This window comes from Aulostomus chinensis, chromosome 14 (genome assembly GCF_037954235.1).
Source record: "Aulostomus chinensis isolate RoL2024-O1b breed Wild chromosome 14, RoL_Achi_v1.0, whole genome shotgun sequence".
Classification (NCBI taxonomy): Eukaryota; Metazoa; Chordata; class Actinopteri; order Syngnathiformes; family Aulostomidae; genus Aulostomus; species Aulostomus chinensis.
In genome coordinates this window covers 1339750-1351813 of record NC_141333.1, presented here as the reverse complement: position 1 = coordinate 1351813, position 12064 = coordinate 1339750, and the positions used below count along the sequence as shown (strand labels likewise).

The 12064-nt window shown below is 48.4% G+C and overlaps 1 protein-coding gene across 8 annotated transcripts in view; it reads right to left on the bottom strand.

Moving 5' to 3' along the window:
* The window catches only part of pde4dip (phosphodiesterase 4D interacting protein), a 78227-nt gene that overhangs the window by 15308 nt on the left and 50855 nt on the right, over window positions 1-12064 (bottom strand). For 7 of the 8 annotated variants that reach the window (XM_086223231.1, XM_086223229.1, XM_086223230.1 and 4 more), the window contains 11 exons: window positions 11804-11998; window positions 11477-11731; window positions 10816-10981; window positions 8123-8235; window positions 7281-7450; window positions 6297-6615; window positions 5867-6047; window positions 5649-5765; window positions 3617-4100; window positions 2412-2647; window positions 2244-2292 (listed from right to left, as the gene is read on the bottom strand). In XM_086223231.1, coding sequence (XP_086079357.1) covers window positions 2244-2292; window positions 2412-2647; window positions 3617-4100; window positions 5649-5765; window positions 5867-6047; window positions 6297-6615; window positions 7281-7450; window positions 8123-8235; window positions 10816-10981; window positions 11477-11731; window positions 11804-11998 — 2285 coding nt within the window. The remainder of the gene's footprint in view (window positions 1-2243; window positions 2293-2411; window positions 2648-3616; window positions 4101-5648; window positions 5766-5866; window positions 6048-6296; window positions 6616-7280; window positions 7451-8122; window positions 8236-10815; window positions 10982-11476; window positions 11732-11803; window positions 11999-12064) is intronic. The other variant, XM_086223224.1, reaches the window with a different exon arrangement.

Here is a 12064-nt window from a genome sequence, read left to right as displayed (position 1 = left end):
ATTACGCTGAACTTCCCAGATGTTGAGGGCTGCTGTATTTGTGCTCTGGGTTTAGAACTTTATGAGCTTTAGAGCTTTTGAACAATATGGCATTTTATTTTTTTTTACTTGAGGACACATAGTGACCCCCCCCACCCACACACACACACACACACACACACACACACACACACACACACACACACACACACACACACACACACACACACAGAGTCAGAATGTGAATTACACTGATGCACAGCAGGACACACACGCTTCAGCCCCCACTCCTGCTCTCTGTAGAAGCAGAGAAATGTCCTGAACGAATCGACTGTCGCAGAAACACACAATAATTCTGCAGCACATCTGGTCGGCCATCTGCGCTGCATCAACATGATGATAGATTACCGCAGGCTTTTCTCCCTCTCTCCTCTCTCTCCTTCTATATGTCTCTCTATCTCTCTGAGGAGCCGCTCTAATTGTTCACAGAGGGTTGTTTGTTCATGGCAGTCTGACCCAGCGCTGCTTCTACCCAACAACAGCGCCCAGCCTCCAGGAGCCACCTGGAGCTTCTGCATATTTCAGTGCACTTCAGCATGGAGCAGGTCGGGGGTTCAAAAGTCGCATTCCAGCAGTCGGGCTGGTTCTGCTGACGTCACCCTTGGTTGGTTTCAGGTTATAAGCAACTGAACATCCAGAGGTCTGAGGATGAGCAGGAGACCAGGGACAACCAGGCTGACAGAAAACTGCTCACACTGAAGCCGAAGATCCAGAAAAAACTAGGACACATGCCTCCGTTGTGCTGGATTAGTTCAGCGACACAAGTTATGAAATCGACAAAGGAAAAAGCAAAATGGCAGACTTCCTGCTGAACAAAGTAATCTATGATGAGATCAGGGATCCCACCAGAGCTCCTGAACATCTAAGGCATGTTGCCCTGACAGTGACAGGCTTTTGAGCCCCTGGCTCCTGCTGGTCTTGGTGAGCTTTGGCGCCTCCTCAGGCTCTTAGCGTAGCTTCAAAATGACAGAGAGACAATAATGAAAGACCAAAAGAATTAGAATCAGTACAAAGTCAGCAGGGTCCCAGGAGGAGAATGGCAGGCAGCAGTTCTTTTTTCTGCCAAACTGTAAATTGTTGGAACTTTTCTTTGACTGTTTGCTTTGAAAAGGACTTCTCCTTTTTCAGCTCATGTTTTGCTTGCTGGTTAATTTCTCGCCACTTTGTTGACAGTTGTCTGGCTCGTTAGCCGGCTAAAGAGCCAACCAGAGGAGCCGTGGCACCAAAACGAAGAGCTGAAAGGGTCTAAAAAGCCAGAGAGAGTCGATGAGAATTCTCTGACGCTTGCTAGAGACGAAGAGCAGCGCTCTGACAGACGTGGGACTCAGAGTCTAGATTCTTCTTATATAAGTGCCCTGACCCGACTCCTTCTGTCCTCTTTGTGTCCTCCTCATTGGTTCGTCACTAATTAGCCCACCGATCATCTGGACGGTTCATACTCAGACATCCGCTGAGCCACTGCTCACAACTATAACAAGTGAGCCTCGTGCTCCGGGCGGAGGAGTGTTGGTGGGGAGGGTGGCCCAGGCACGGCGCTGCCCTCCGGCCTGGTGACACCACATGTCTCTGGGGTTTTGTAATGCAGTGACATCACAGCAGCTTCCCGAAATTAACAACTGGCTTCAGGGTCTGACGAGACAACAGGAAACAGGACTGGACGCAGCGGCGCAGCAGGATGAATAAATGAGGCTACATTAGGCAGAGAAGACGTGTTGTCTCCAGAGTCACACGCTTGACCTTCCTGTGGACACGGGATCCAGCAGCCATGATATTAATATGACTAACATAGCGATGGTTCAGCTTTGAGCAGGAAAGCTACAAGGCTGATCACTCGCTCCTCTATCACATCACGTATCCTCCCTCCTCAAAAATTCAGAACTTCAGCTCCTTTTCAAACTCATAAAATTAACTCAAAGAACTTTTAGAAATCTTTTTTTAAGGGAAAGGAGCTCAGGAATGTGAGGACATCCAGGACACGTCTGTCCATGTCCTGGATGTCCCTGAGCCTCATTGATTGGCTCTCATTAATCACTCCGCTTCAGTCATTATTGGATGAGTCTGATCACCAGCCCAGTAAACAACCGCCAGAGTGTTACATCACTGAGCCAGCTGTTACTGACACACACACACACACACACACACACACACACACACACACACACACACACACACACACACACACGGATAAATGAGGTAACACTGACCGGATGGCCAGCAGCTCCGTCTTCTCCCCTGGATCTTCTGGACGATCTCCTGATGGAAACACAACACCCAGCGCTCATTATCAGGCTGGTAAATCAAGTATTCATCTACTCAGTCACATGTTCGATTCCCCGCCATGACACGCCACCGTGTTATTCAAGCGAACTCACGTCCACTGATCTTGGTGGCGACTCGCTGAGCCAGCGCGCCGCTCTGAGCCAGCTGCTCCCTGAAGCTCTGGCCCATGTAGTAGTCGATGTCGTTGGCCCTCAGCAGCTCCTCGAAGGCCTTGGTGGTGTCCCCCAGGTGCTGGGTGAGGATGTGGCACACGCCCCGGCCTTCCCGCAGGCGCTGGCGCAGGTGCGACAGCTCCCTGGCCTGAGCCTGGATCAAGGTGTCGAATTTACTGTTGAAGGACAAAGAAACGAGTGTCAGGTTTAGTTTGAGAAGACACCATCCTGAATCCGAAGGTCATTCTTTTGGTTCTACTTGCTCACACACCAAGGTTCCTGGGGGGGGCCTCAAGAACATGAATACAGCAGTGTAATCCCAGATTATGACTCTCATGAGTCCACCAGTGAATGAATTCATATCATAGCTGGTTAATGAAGCTTTCTGATTCAATCGCTGCCTCACCTGTTGATTGCTCTCTCCTGCACGATGGCGATTATCATAATTAAAACACACACATCTACTGCTGCCTTCTTACATCTGGACCACATGTGGAGGGGGGGGTCCTCTCATCCTCTGACATGAGTCTAATGTGCTTTTATGGTCTGAATCCGCTTGTATACGCCGCCGCTAAACTGTGGCGCGGTCAAACTGTTCCCAGCCCGGTGCTGGCTAATCCCGGGGACTGTCCAGCAGCCACGCTAACACGGACACATCTGTGGTTTTACGTCTTGTTACACGTTAGCGACCAATATGTCTCCTACCACCAGTCGTCCAGTCCTGGCTTTTAAATTTACATCATATCCCATAATCTGTATAATCTGTAGGAAGGGATTGTTTTTTTGTTTTTTTAAATGTGAACCTGGTTTATTTGTCCATTGATTGAAGTGTTACAGAACTACAAGTTTGCGCTAACACCAAAAACTAACTTAACTTAACTTAACAAAGATTAATTCAAAATTAATGGTTTGGCAGCTCTTTTTCTGTCTAAATCACCCTGTTTTAAAAGGGTATTTTCTTATATTTCGCTTGATGTTCCCTCTTTTCCAATCACGGGGGATATCTGCACACCCTTATCACCACGGGAGAGGGTTAAAACTCTGCAGGGAGGAGCAGGAATGAAATCTGTCCATCCTGTGTTGAAATATTTCTTCCTGGCATGTCACATTTCTCCAGATAAACAGCAGCCCGATCTCTCACTCACCCTGGCCAGGCAGCGGTCTTTCCATCCTCGCCGCCGGACTTCTTGCCTCCTTTCCTCAGCTGGTCCTCCAGAGCGTCCACGCGGGACACCAGCTCCTGGAGGCCCTTGTCTGGGTGAGGGAGGCGCGGGGAAGCCAGGGGACCTCCGTCAGATGACTGCCAGCCCTCGTCCTCCTCTGCCCCACTTTGGGATGGTGAGGCCTGGAAAGACCAGTTGACCTTGCGTGGTGTGGAGGGTCCGTAGTCGCTGGAGGTGGAGATGGAGCGCAGGCGGCTCTGGAGACCCCGGATGACGCCCTGGGAGCGGGACAACTGGGAGCGAAGGTCCTCCACCAGGCGCTGGAGGGACGAGACCTCGTCTCCGTAGCCTGAACTTTGGGTGGTGGTGATGGTGGTGGGCTTGGTGAAGGTGGAGCTGCTGCTGCCGGTGGGCCACCACTGGGACCCACAGTCCAGCGAGGTGCACATCTCCAGGTCATCAAACTCTGCCGGAGAGAACCGAGCAGCCGCCGGAACACGGCTTGTTACACTCTGCTTGTTACACTCTGCTTGTTACACTCTGCTTGTTACATTCTGCTTGTTACACTCTGCTTGTTACACCCTGCTTGTTACACCCTGCTTGTTACACTCTGCTTGTTACACCCTGCTTGTTACACCCTGCTTGTTACACCCTGCTTGTTACACTCTGCTTGTTACACCCTACTTGTTACACCCTGCTTGTTACACTCTGCTTGTTACACCCTGCTTGTTACACCCTGCTTGTTACACTCTGCTTGTTACATCCTGGTTGTTACACCCTGCTTGTTACACTCTGCTTGTTACACTCTGCTTGTTACATTCTGCTTGTTACACTCTGCTTGTTACACCCTGCTTGTTACACTCTGCTTGTTACACCCTGCTTGTTACACTCTGCTTGTTACACCCTGCTTGTTACACCCTGCTTGTTACACTCTGCTTGTTACACCCTGCTTGTTACACCCTGCTTGTTACATTCTGCTTGTTACACTCTGCTTGTTACACCCTGCTTGTTACACCCTGCTTGTTACACTCTGCTTGTTACACCCTGCTTGTTACACTCTGCTTGTTACACCCTGCTTGTTACACTCTGCTTGTTACATTCTGCTTGTTACACTCTGCTTGTTACACCCTGCTTGTTACACTCTGCTTGTTACATTCTGCTTGTTACACTCTGCTGTTACACTCTGCTTGTAGATCTGCGTTCACTCAGACCAGAACCCTGACAGCAGGGCGCCGCTGCTATGTTCCTCTTATCAATAATTATGAACACAGTTCTGTTGTCGTATGAAAAACATGTTCTCCTCCTTTTCTTCTGCTTATTACTTGGTGTTTTTCTTGTCTTTGGACTTTTCGTAAGAACAATTTCTGATAACACATGTATCAAACAAGCACAAATCCCAACTTTTGGACTAATCGCTAAATTAGTTTCAGGTCATTTCCTGTGTTTTCAAAGGGAGTCAAATGAATCTGCGCCAAAGAGTGAGATGAGAAAAGAAAAGAAAAGATTAAATTCTGCAATAACTGGCAAGAATGAACAGAAATAAAGATAAAAAGTAGAAATGTTATTATTCACTGTGACACTTTTGAGGGTCACATCAGTGATGCTGGATCAGCTTCCTTGTGTTTAAAGGAACAAATGAGGGGCAAAGACCACAAAAGCGACTGTGAAACAAACTAACATAACAAAAGCTTTCAGCTCTCAAGAGTTCTTCGGTACAGATTTGAACATTTCTGAGTGCAGGTTCTCCCTTTCTTATATTTGAGCCACTCACAAGCTCAGTGACCTCACTTTTATTCGACTACTTTGTGTAAAAATACAGGAAAGCATCATTCATAGATGAACATGTATGTGTGAGGAGAAAGATGCTGGATCCTGTCAGACTGTACCTTTGCTGCCCTCTAGTGTCTCTGAGTCGTAACTACAGCTCACCAGCTCATGAAGCTCTGTTCATGAGGTGTATCGATATGAAGTGTATTAAATGTTTGTGTAAAGGTAAAGCAGGAAACATGGATACCCGGGCTGCTAGTGTCCTCCCTCTCCGCCTCGTTCTCGCTGCGGCCACACGTCTCGTAGCCCAGGTCCTGCAGGTCCACCTGGATCTGCTTACTGTCCTGCTGCACCGTCGTCTCGGCTGCACAAGAAGAAGAAAGAGCTTAACTCCGGTCCGACAGAGTAAATATTGGTCAGCCTCTTGGTTCTTTGAGGATAAAAGTGAGGGGACAGTGGACTGACTGAGCAGCTCTCTGTAGTCTTTCAGCTGCTCCGCCTGCGCCTGCACGGTGGCCTCAGACACCATCAGTCGCTCCTTCAACTCTTTGCTCTGCTGCTGCAGACGAACTGCCTTCTCCACCGTCACTGAGGACATGGCGGCGGCGTCCTGCTGCCAACCGACTGGTACATCTCTGTCTCCTTCCTGGTTGAAAAAAATGGAATGAGGAGGAAAGTTTAGGCCTCAATCACCAGGCTGGCCAAGGATCAGCAAGGAGTTCATATCAGGCTGCACTTCCTGTCTGCTACCACAGCCCAGCAGTGTGGAGGAACAGTTTTTGCAGAAAACTTTCCCGCCTCTCGCCTGAAAGCCAACTACATCAGTGTTCCATGTCTGTCGAGAACAAACACACAAACAAACAAACAAACATGTCGGTACAGATCAGCCGTGTACCTGTGAGGCTTCAGGACCCAGCTGCAGGACCTCAGGTCTGTTGGTTCTCTTCGTCTCGTGCTCATCACAGTTCTGGATCTTCTTCAGAGAGTGTCTCCCCTCGGACAGAGACGGCTCTGCATCTGAAGTGTCCCACAGCTCGGAGCCTTCCTCATCCTCCTCCCCTTCCCCTTCTATAGTCACATCCAGCTCCTCTTCATCCTCTTCCTCACCTTCCAGCAGCTTCTGTTCTTCACCATGAACACTGTCAGGCTGCAGCCCGTCAGTAAGCTGATGCTTTAAATCTTGGTTCTCCTCGAGCAGACTGAACAGAGCTTTCCTGAAAAACAACAGCTTTTCATTCATCTCATGCCCTCTAGAGGCCAAGACTGAGTATTACTGCTTTAAGCCTTGTGCAGCCAATCTCCGAGGCCTTACCTGTAACTTTCAGTTCCTCGTCCAGCTAACACACTGCTAATGGAGCCTAACAGACGCTAACACAGTGGCTACACTGTTAGCACAATGCTACTACAACACAAAGAGAATAACAGATGGCAGCTGGGTGGTTAACTAAGATGAATGAACTGCAAACACATGATAAACATGGCTAAGAAAGGAAGCAGAGAGCTGCTGTAGTTCAGCCCAACACGCCACTGAAACGCTTGGATGCTACAGCATGACTAATCCAGGCTAAGTGACATCCAAACACCCATAACAGGTTTTATTCACTGAAAACAAGTCTACAACAGACATACCACAGCACTAAAAGAGGCCAACGCACAGCTAGGCTAACTAACAGATGCTAGCTTGCTTCTAAAAGGGCAAAAAGAAGCTAAATCACTAAAAAGGCTAACAGAGACTTAGCTAACAGATGCTTACTGATGCTAATGTTCCGAATGCATTTTATAACTGCATTGCAGTTTTCTTTTCTTTGGGGTGATGGTCAGAGGAGGCACAGATGTGCGAACACATCTGTCAGTGCATCGTCACAGTAAAAGCACACACCTCATCTGTGACAGCGAGGAAAAGCCGGCCTTCTCCAGCTGAGCCTTCAGCTCGCCCAGCTCCCTCTCCACCACCCGTTTCTGCTCCACCAGCTGCTTCACCTCCATCAGCCCCTGGCCCTCAAACAGCAGATCCTGTGACACAGCTTTACTCGGACCCCCACAGCCCTGCTTGGACAGAGGGGTTGATACAGTTAAAGGTCTTATGAGGACCTCTGGGACAGGGCAGAGGTTCAAGGTCATTTCTGGGTGAGTATTAGGGTTAGGTTCATCTGTGGGTTAAGGCTAGAATTAGGTTCATCTGTGGGTTAAGGCTAGAATTAGGTTCATCTCAGTGTTGGGGCTAGAATTAGGTTCATCTCAGTGTTGGGGCTAGAATTAGGTTCATCTCAGTGTTGGGGTAGAGTTAGGTTCATCTCTGGGTTAAGGCCAAAGTTAGGTTCATCTCTGGGTTAAGGCCAAAGTTAGGTTCATCTCAGTGTTGGGGCTAGATTAGGTTCATCTCAGTGTTGGGGCTAGATTAGGTTCATCTCAGTGTTGGGGCTAGATTAGGTTCATCTCAGTGTTGGGGTAGAGTTAGGTTCATCTCTGGGTTAAGGCAAGAGTTAGGTTCATCTCTGGGTTAAGGCAAGAGTTAGGTTCATCTCTGGGTTAAGGCCAAAGTTAGGTTCATCTCAGTGTTGGGGCTAGATTAGGTTCATCTCAGTGTTGGGGCTAGATTAGGTTCATCTCAGTTTCCTAACACTGATGAGTTCACCTCGTGAGTTCCAGGTGAGGCTTTGGGCTGGACAGACCAGTGCGCTCATCAGTGTGTACGTGTGTTGATGGTGCTGAGGGCGGTACCTCGTTGTTGGCCAGGAGCCGGACTCTCAGTTTAGACTCCTCTTCATCAACACTCTCGGTGTTTTCGCTGTTCAGATCGTCGTCAGCCTCGCCTTCGTCCTCTGAGCTCAGTCCTACAGGAAGAGGAAGATCAGGCGGGAGAGGTGAGAAACAGCCGAGTGACGACAAATGAATCCCTCGTTAACTGAGGACTCGGTGCAGGGCAGCAGCCGTTACACATCCAGGGAAACACGCGGGTTTCACTGTGACGTTGATGTCTGAACCGCTCCTGCGCGTCGACGCGGCTGCACATCCTGGGGTTTACGGTGATTCAGCCTGATATCATTGAACAAGTATCTGTAATTAAATGTATCTCAGATGAAAATGCATACCTCTGCATTTCATATTTACTGTTTCATCAGTTTTAAGAATGAGTTTGTCATGATTGGTAAATATAAATAAAACAGAGTTTTTTAAACTGTAAAATGTACTTGATTCTAATGTTTAAATTAAATTTGCTGGTCACTGTCAGTTTTTCCTTTGTAAGTCTTGACTTTGACTCTTTTAAAATGAAGAAAGAAATAATCGACACAATAACACAGCAAAACAATCAAATATCATTTGTCATTTACTAAATGATTTACATTTTTCCAACTCTTTTGTAGCTGTGCATTATCTGACATTATCATGTTAAGAACTACTTGAATGAAATTTGGAAAAATGTGGAAAAAAATCAAACATTTGTAATCAACTCTGATGATTAATTTGATTAAAACTTCATTGTTTATCCTTTTAATTTGTTCCTGTCATTGCTTTTTGAAAATGAGTTTTTCATGTCTAATCTTTCATTTTTTTGACTACTTGGATTTGGTTTCTTCCCCATTTTCAAAATAAAAGCCCTTAAGTACATAAATGTGAGATGAGAGGAACTGGACCTCTGAGGTTACTCAGAAACAGTGTCAGAATTAATATTCATTCCACTGTTGCACACAAACTCTAGGAATTTTAAGGCTCATTCTTTTATTCCATAGTTTCAACATTTTTAAATAAGACTGATTTAATTAAAAAATTGAGCTAATTTTAAAACAAATTTGGGGGATGAGGTGTGAGGTCGTGGCAGGGAATTCTGGACTTTAGGAACTTCTGACACATGAAATCCTATAAATTCTGGTCACTTGGAAGTGCAATTGGGACTTTGAATCATACTGGTGCCAGTTTGTGAGCCTCAGTCTGACTCTGGTGGGGGGGCATGAGGTGTTTGGGGGTGCTGGACTTGGTGCTTCAGTTACTGAGTTGTGTTTTCTTTCACCCGCTGGAGGGAGACTCAGAGCCTGGATGTGCAGCTGGTTTGCATCACACAGACGTATCAGTTGAACCGTTCAATGAGCTTCTGCTGCAAGCGTATAAAACTCAATGAAACGTGCAGGAAGGTCAGGAATGTTCTTTTAATAATCGTACACGTCTCAGTTTACATTCTCATCAATCACAGAGGAACATGGGTACTTACTGCGCTCCAGTGTGACGTTTACACCTACAAACATTCACGCGTCGCAGCAGACGCTCGACGGCTGCTGAGCTGCACCGAGTCGCATAAACTCTCAGAAGCAAGAACGCAACAGCTTCTGAGTTCATGTTCTTCAGTGACACGGACCACCACTTTGAACCAGTTCATGTAAACTCACAAACCCATGCTTTAAAACATGCAAAGGCACGCGCGCGCACACACACGCGCACACACACACACTGTAATATATTATGACCAGATTCACAACACCTTGAGAGAAAGTGAGTGTCAACTCTCCTCTGAACTCATAAATGATCTGAATTACTTCCAAAAAAAAGAGAGTTCTTTGTGCAAAAATCCCTTTTACGAGCTGCTCACCACCCAGGAGGCTTTGACGAGGTCGTTACAGGAACTCATCGACCAATTAGACTGATTTCAGACTTCAGCCTCTGAATCTGGTGAATATTTGTTTATTTGAAGTACTTGTCAATCGCATCTTTTGTGTGCTACCACTCAAACACTTGGCTGCGTCCTTGTCTGGTGGCATTTTCTTGAGAAGGCCTTCAGTGACCTGAACACACGTGTGGAGGAGGTGAAGAAGCCGAGTCACATGTTAGGGTCACAGCCGTGACTCTTGTGCCCTCTGAGACGTGTCCTCTCATTCAGTACCAGTGAAGAATTACGTGACTGCTGACTGGGTGATGTAGGCGAGCCAACACCAACGCCCCGCCCAGTCAGAGCAGACTCCACCTCCAACTTGATTTCAGTTCCTGTCCAGTTGGATAAGAAGCAGCTGATACTGACCCACAGCGCCTTCATATAAAGTCTGATGTACAAATCAAAGCAATGAACCCTTCACTCATCGGCTGAGGAAAGAATGGGAATGGACTCGGGTGCGGTTAATAATGTAAACAGACATTAGCAGCGGACGTGATGGTGCACGTGGCGCTCATATTGAGTTAAAGGCAGTGAAGTGTCGGACGGTGTTTGTCCTGGACACGAGGGGACCCGGACAGATCAACATTTCAAGAAAACAATTGGAGGCAGCTGTTCCCAGCCAGGTTAGTTCCCAGAGTGCATCCTGTTAGTTTCACCCCCAGGTCACAAGTGAGATTAGAGCAAAGACCCCTCAGCGCAGCGAGCCAGTCCGACACCACCGCTCCGACGCTACGCTGTTACAGATACTGTCCCATGCTCCTCTGGTGCCCACCTCCGAACTCAGGCTGCCTGCCGCTGGGACGATCCCGGCCCAGGACGGGCCCCCTGGCCAGGGGAGCGGCCCGCTGGACCAGCCTCTCCCTCAGCTCCTGCACCTCCTGGGTGAGACGCTGGACAAGTGAGAGACCTGCGGGCTCCACCATTTGCTCCTGGAGGTTCTGGAGAACAGACACACACACACACACACACACACACACACACAGAAGGGAGGGCCACAACACGTGTCAGCAGCATACATACAACACACGATACTGTGATTAATGACAAGCGAGAGCATCTGAGCTCTGTTTTGTTTTATTTTGAAAACCGTGGAAATAGAAACGGTTGTTCATCAGTATCTTCTTCTGTTACACCATGCGTTTGACACCTGAGACCAACAAACACAAGGCACCGCAGGTTGAGAAACCTTCCTGATGGGGGTCATATATGAACATGCAAGTATTCAAACGTGGAACGTGTAGGATGATAACGATGGCGTGTTTTCTTTTGTGGTACATTAAAGGAGTCTTTTTCTAGGGTTTAAACGCTCTGCGGTACCAGCAGGTTATCGCCATCGCCTGCTGTGTCACCTCTATTTCCTGATTAAACCGCCGTGAATGCAGAGGAACGTGAGTGTTAGACAGCACTTTATTCTGATGAAAGGGGCGACTCACCGTGATGATGTCATCCCTCACCAGCAGCGTCCGGGCCAGCGAGTCCAGCTGGGCGGCCTGGCTGCGGCTCAGCTCCTGCATCTCCTTCTCCCTCCTCAGAACCAGGCGCAGCTCCTCCTTCGTCGCCTGCAGCTCTGATGCAGGGTCCTGACCGGATGCAGATGTGGGGCCGGAGTCAGAGCTGAGCTGTCTGCGGAGCTCCTGCAGCCGCGCCGTCTGCTCCATCATCACCTCGCCAAGGCGGCCCGCCGAGTCCTGGAACGGGACAGTTGACAATTTACTCCTCATGGTTACAAAGAGAGGCCTTGCTGTGGGTCTCTGCGGTACCTGGATGTACTGATCCCGGGCGCTGATGGTTCTGAGCAGATCGTCCACCTGCTCCTGGTGCTCCTGCGTCTGCTGCGTGCGGTCAGCCAGAACCTCCTGGAAGAGCCGGTCTTTGAGCTGGAGGCGAACCTTAAGCTCCTCCAGGACGTCGCCCGGTGCTGAATGGATCTGTGAGAGGAGCGAGCAGCGCAGATCCTGACAGCATGAAGAAGAAGGAGAATCAGCGGGAGACCCGTGATGATGTCATCATAGACCCGTTAC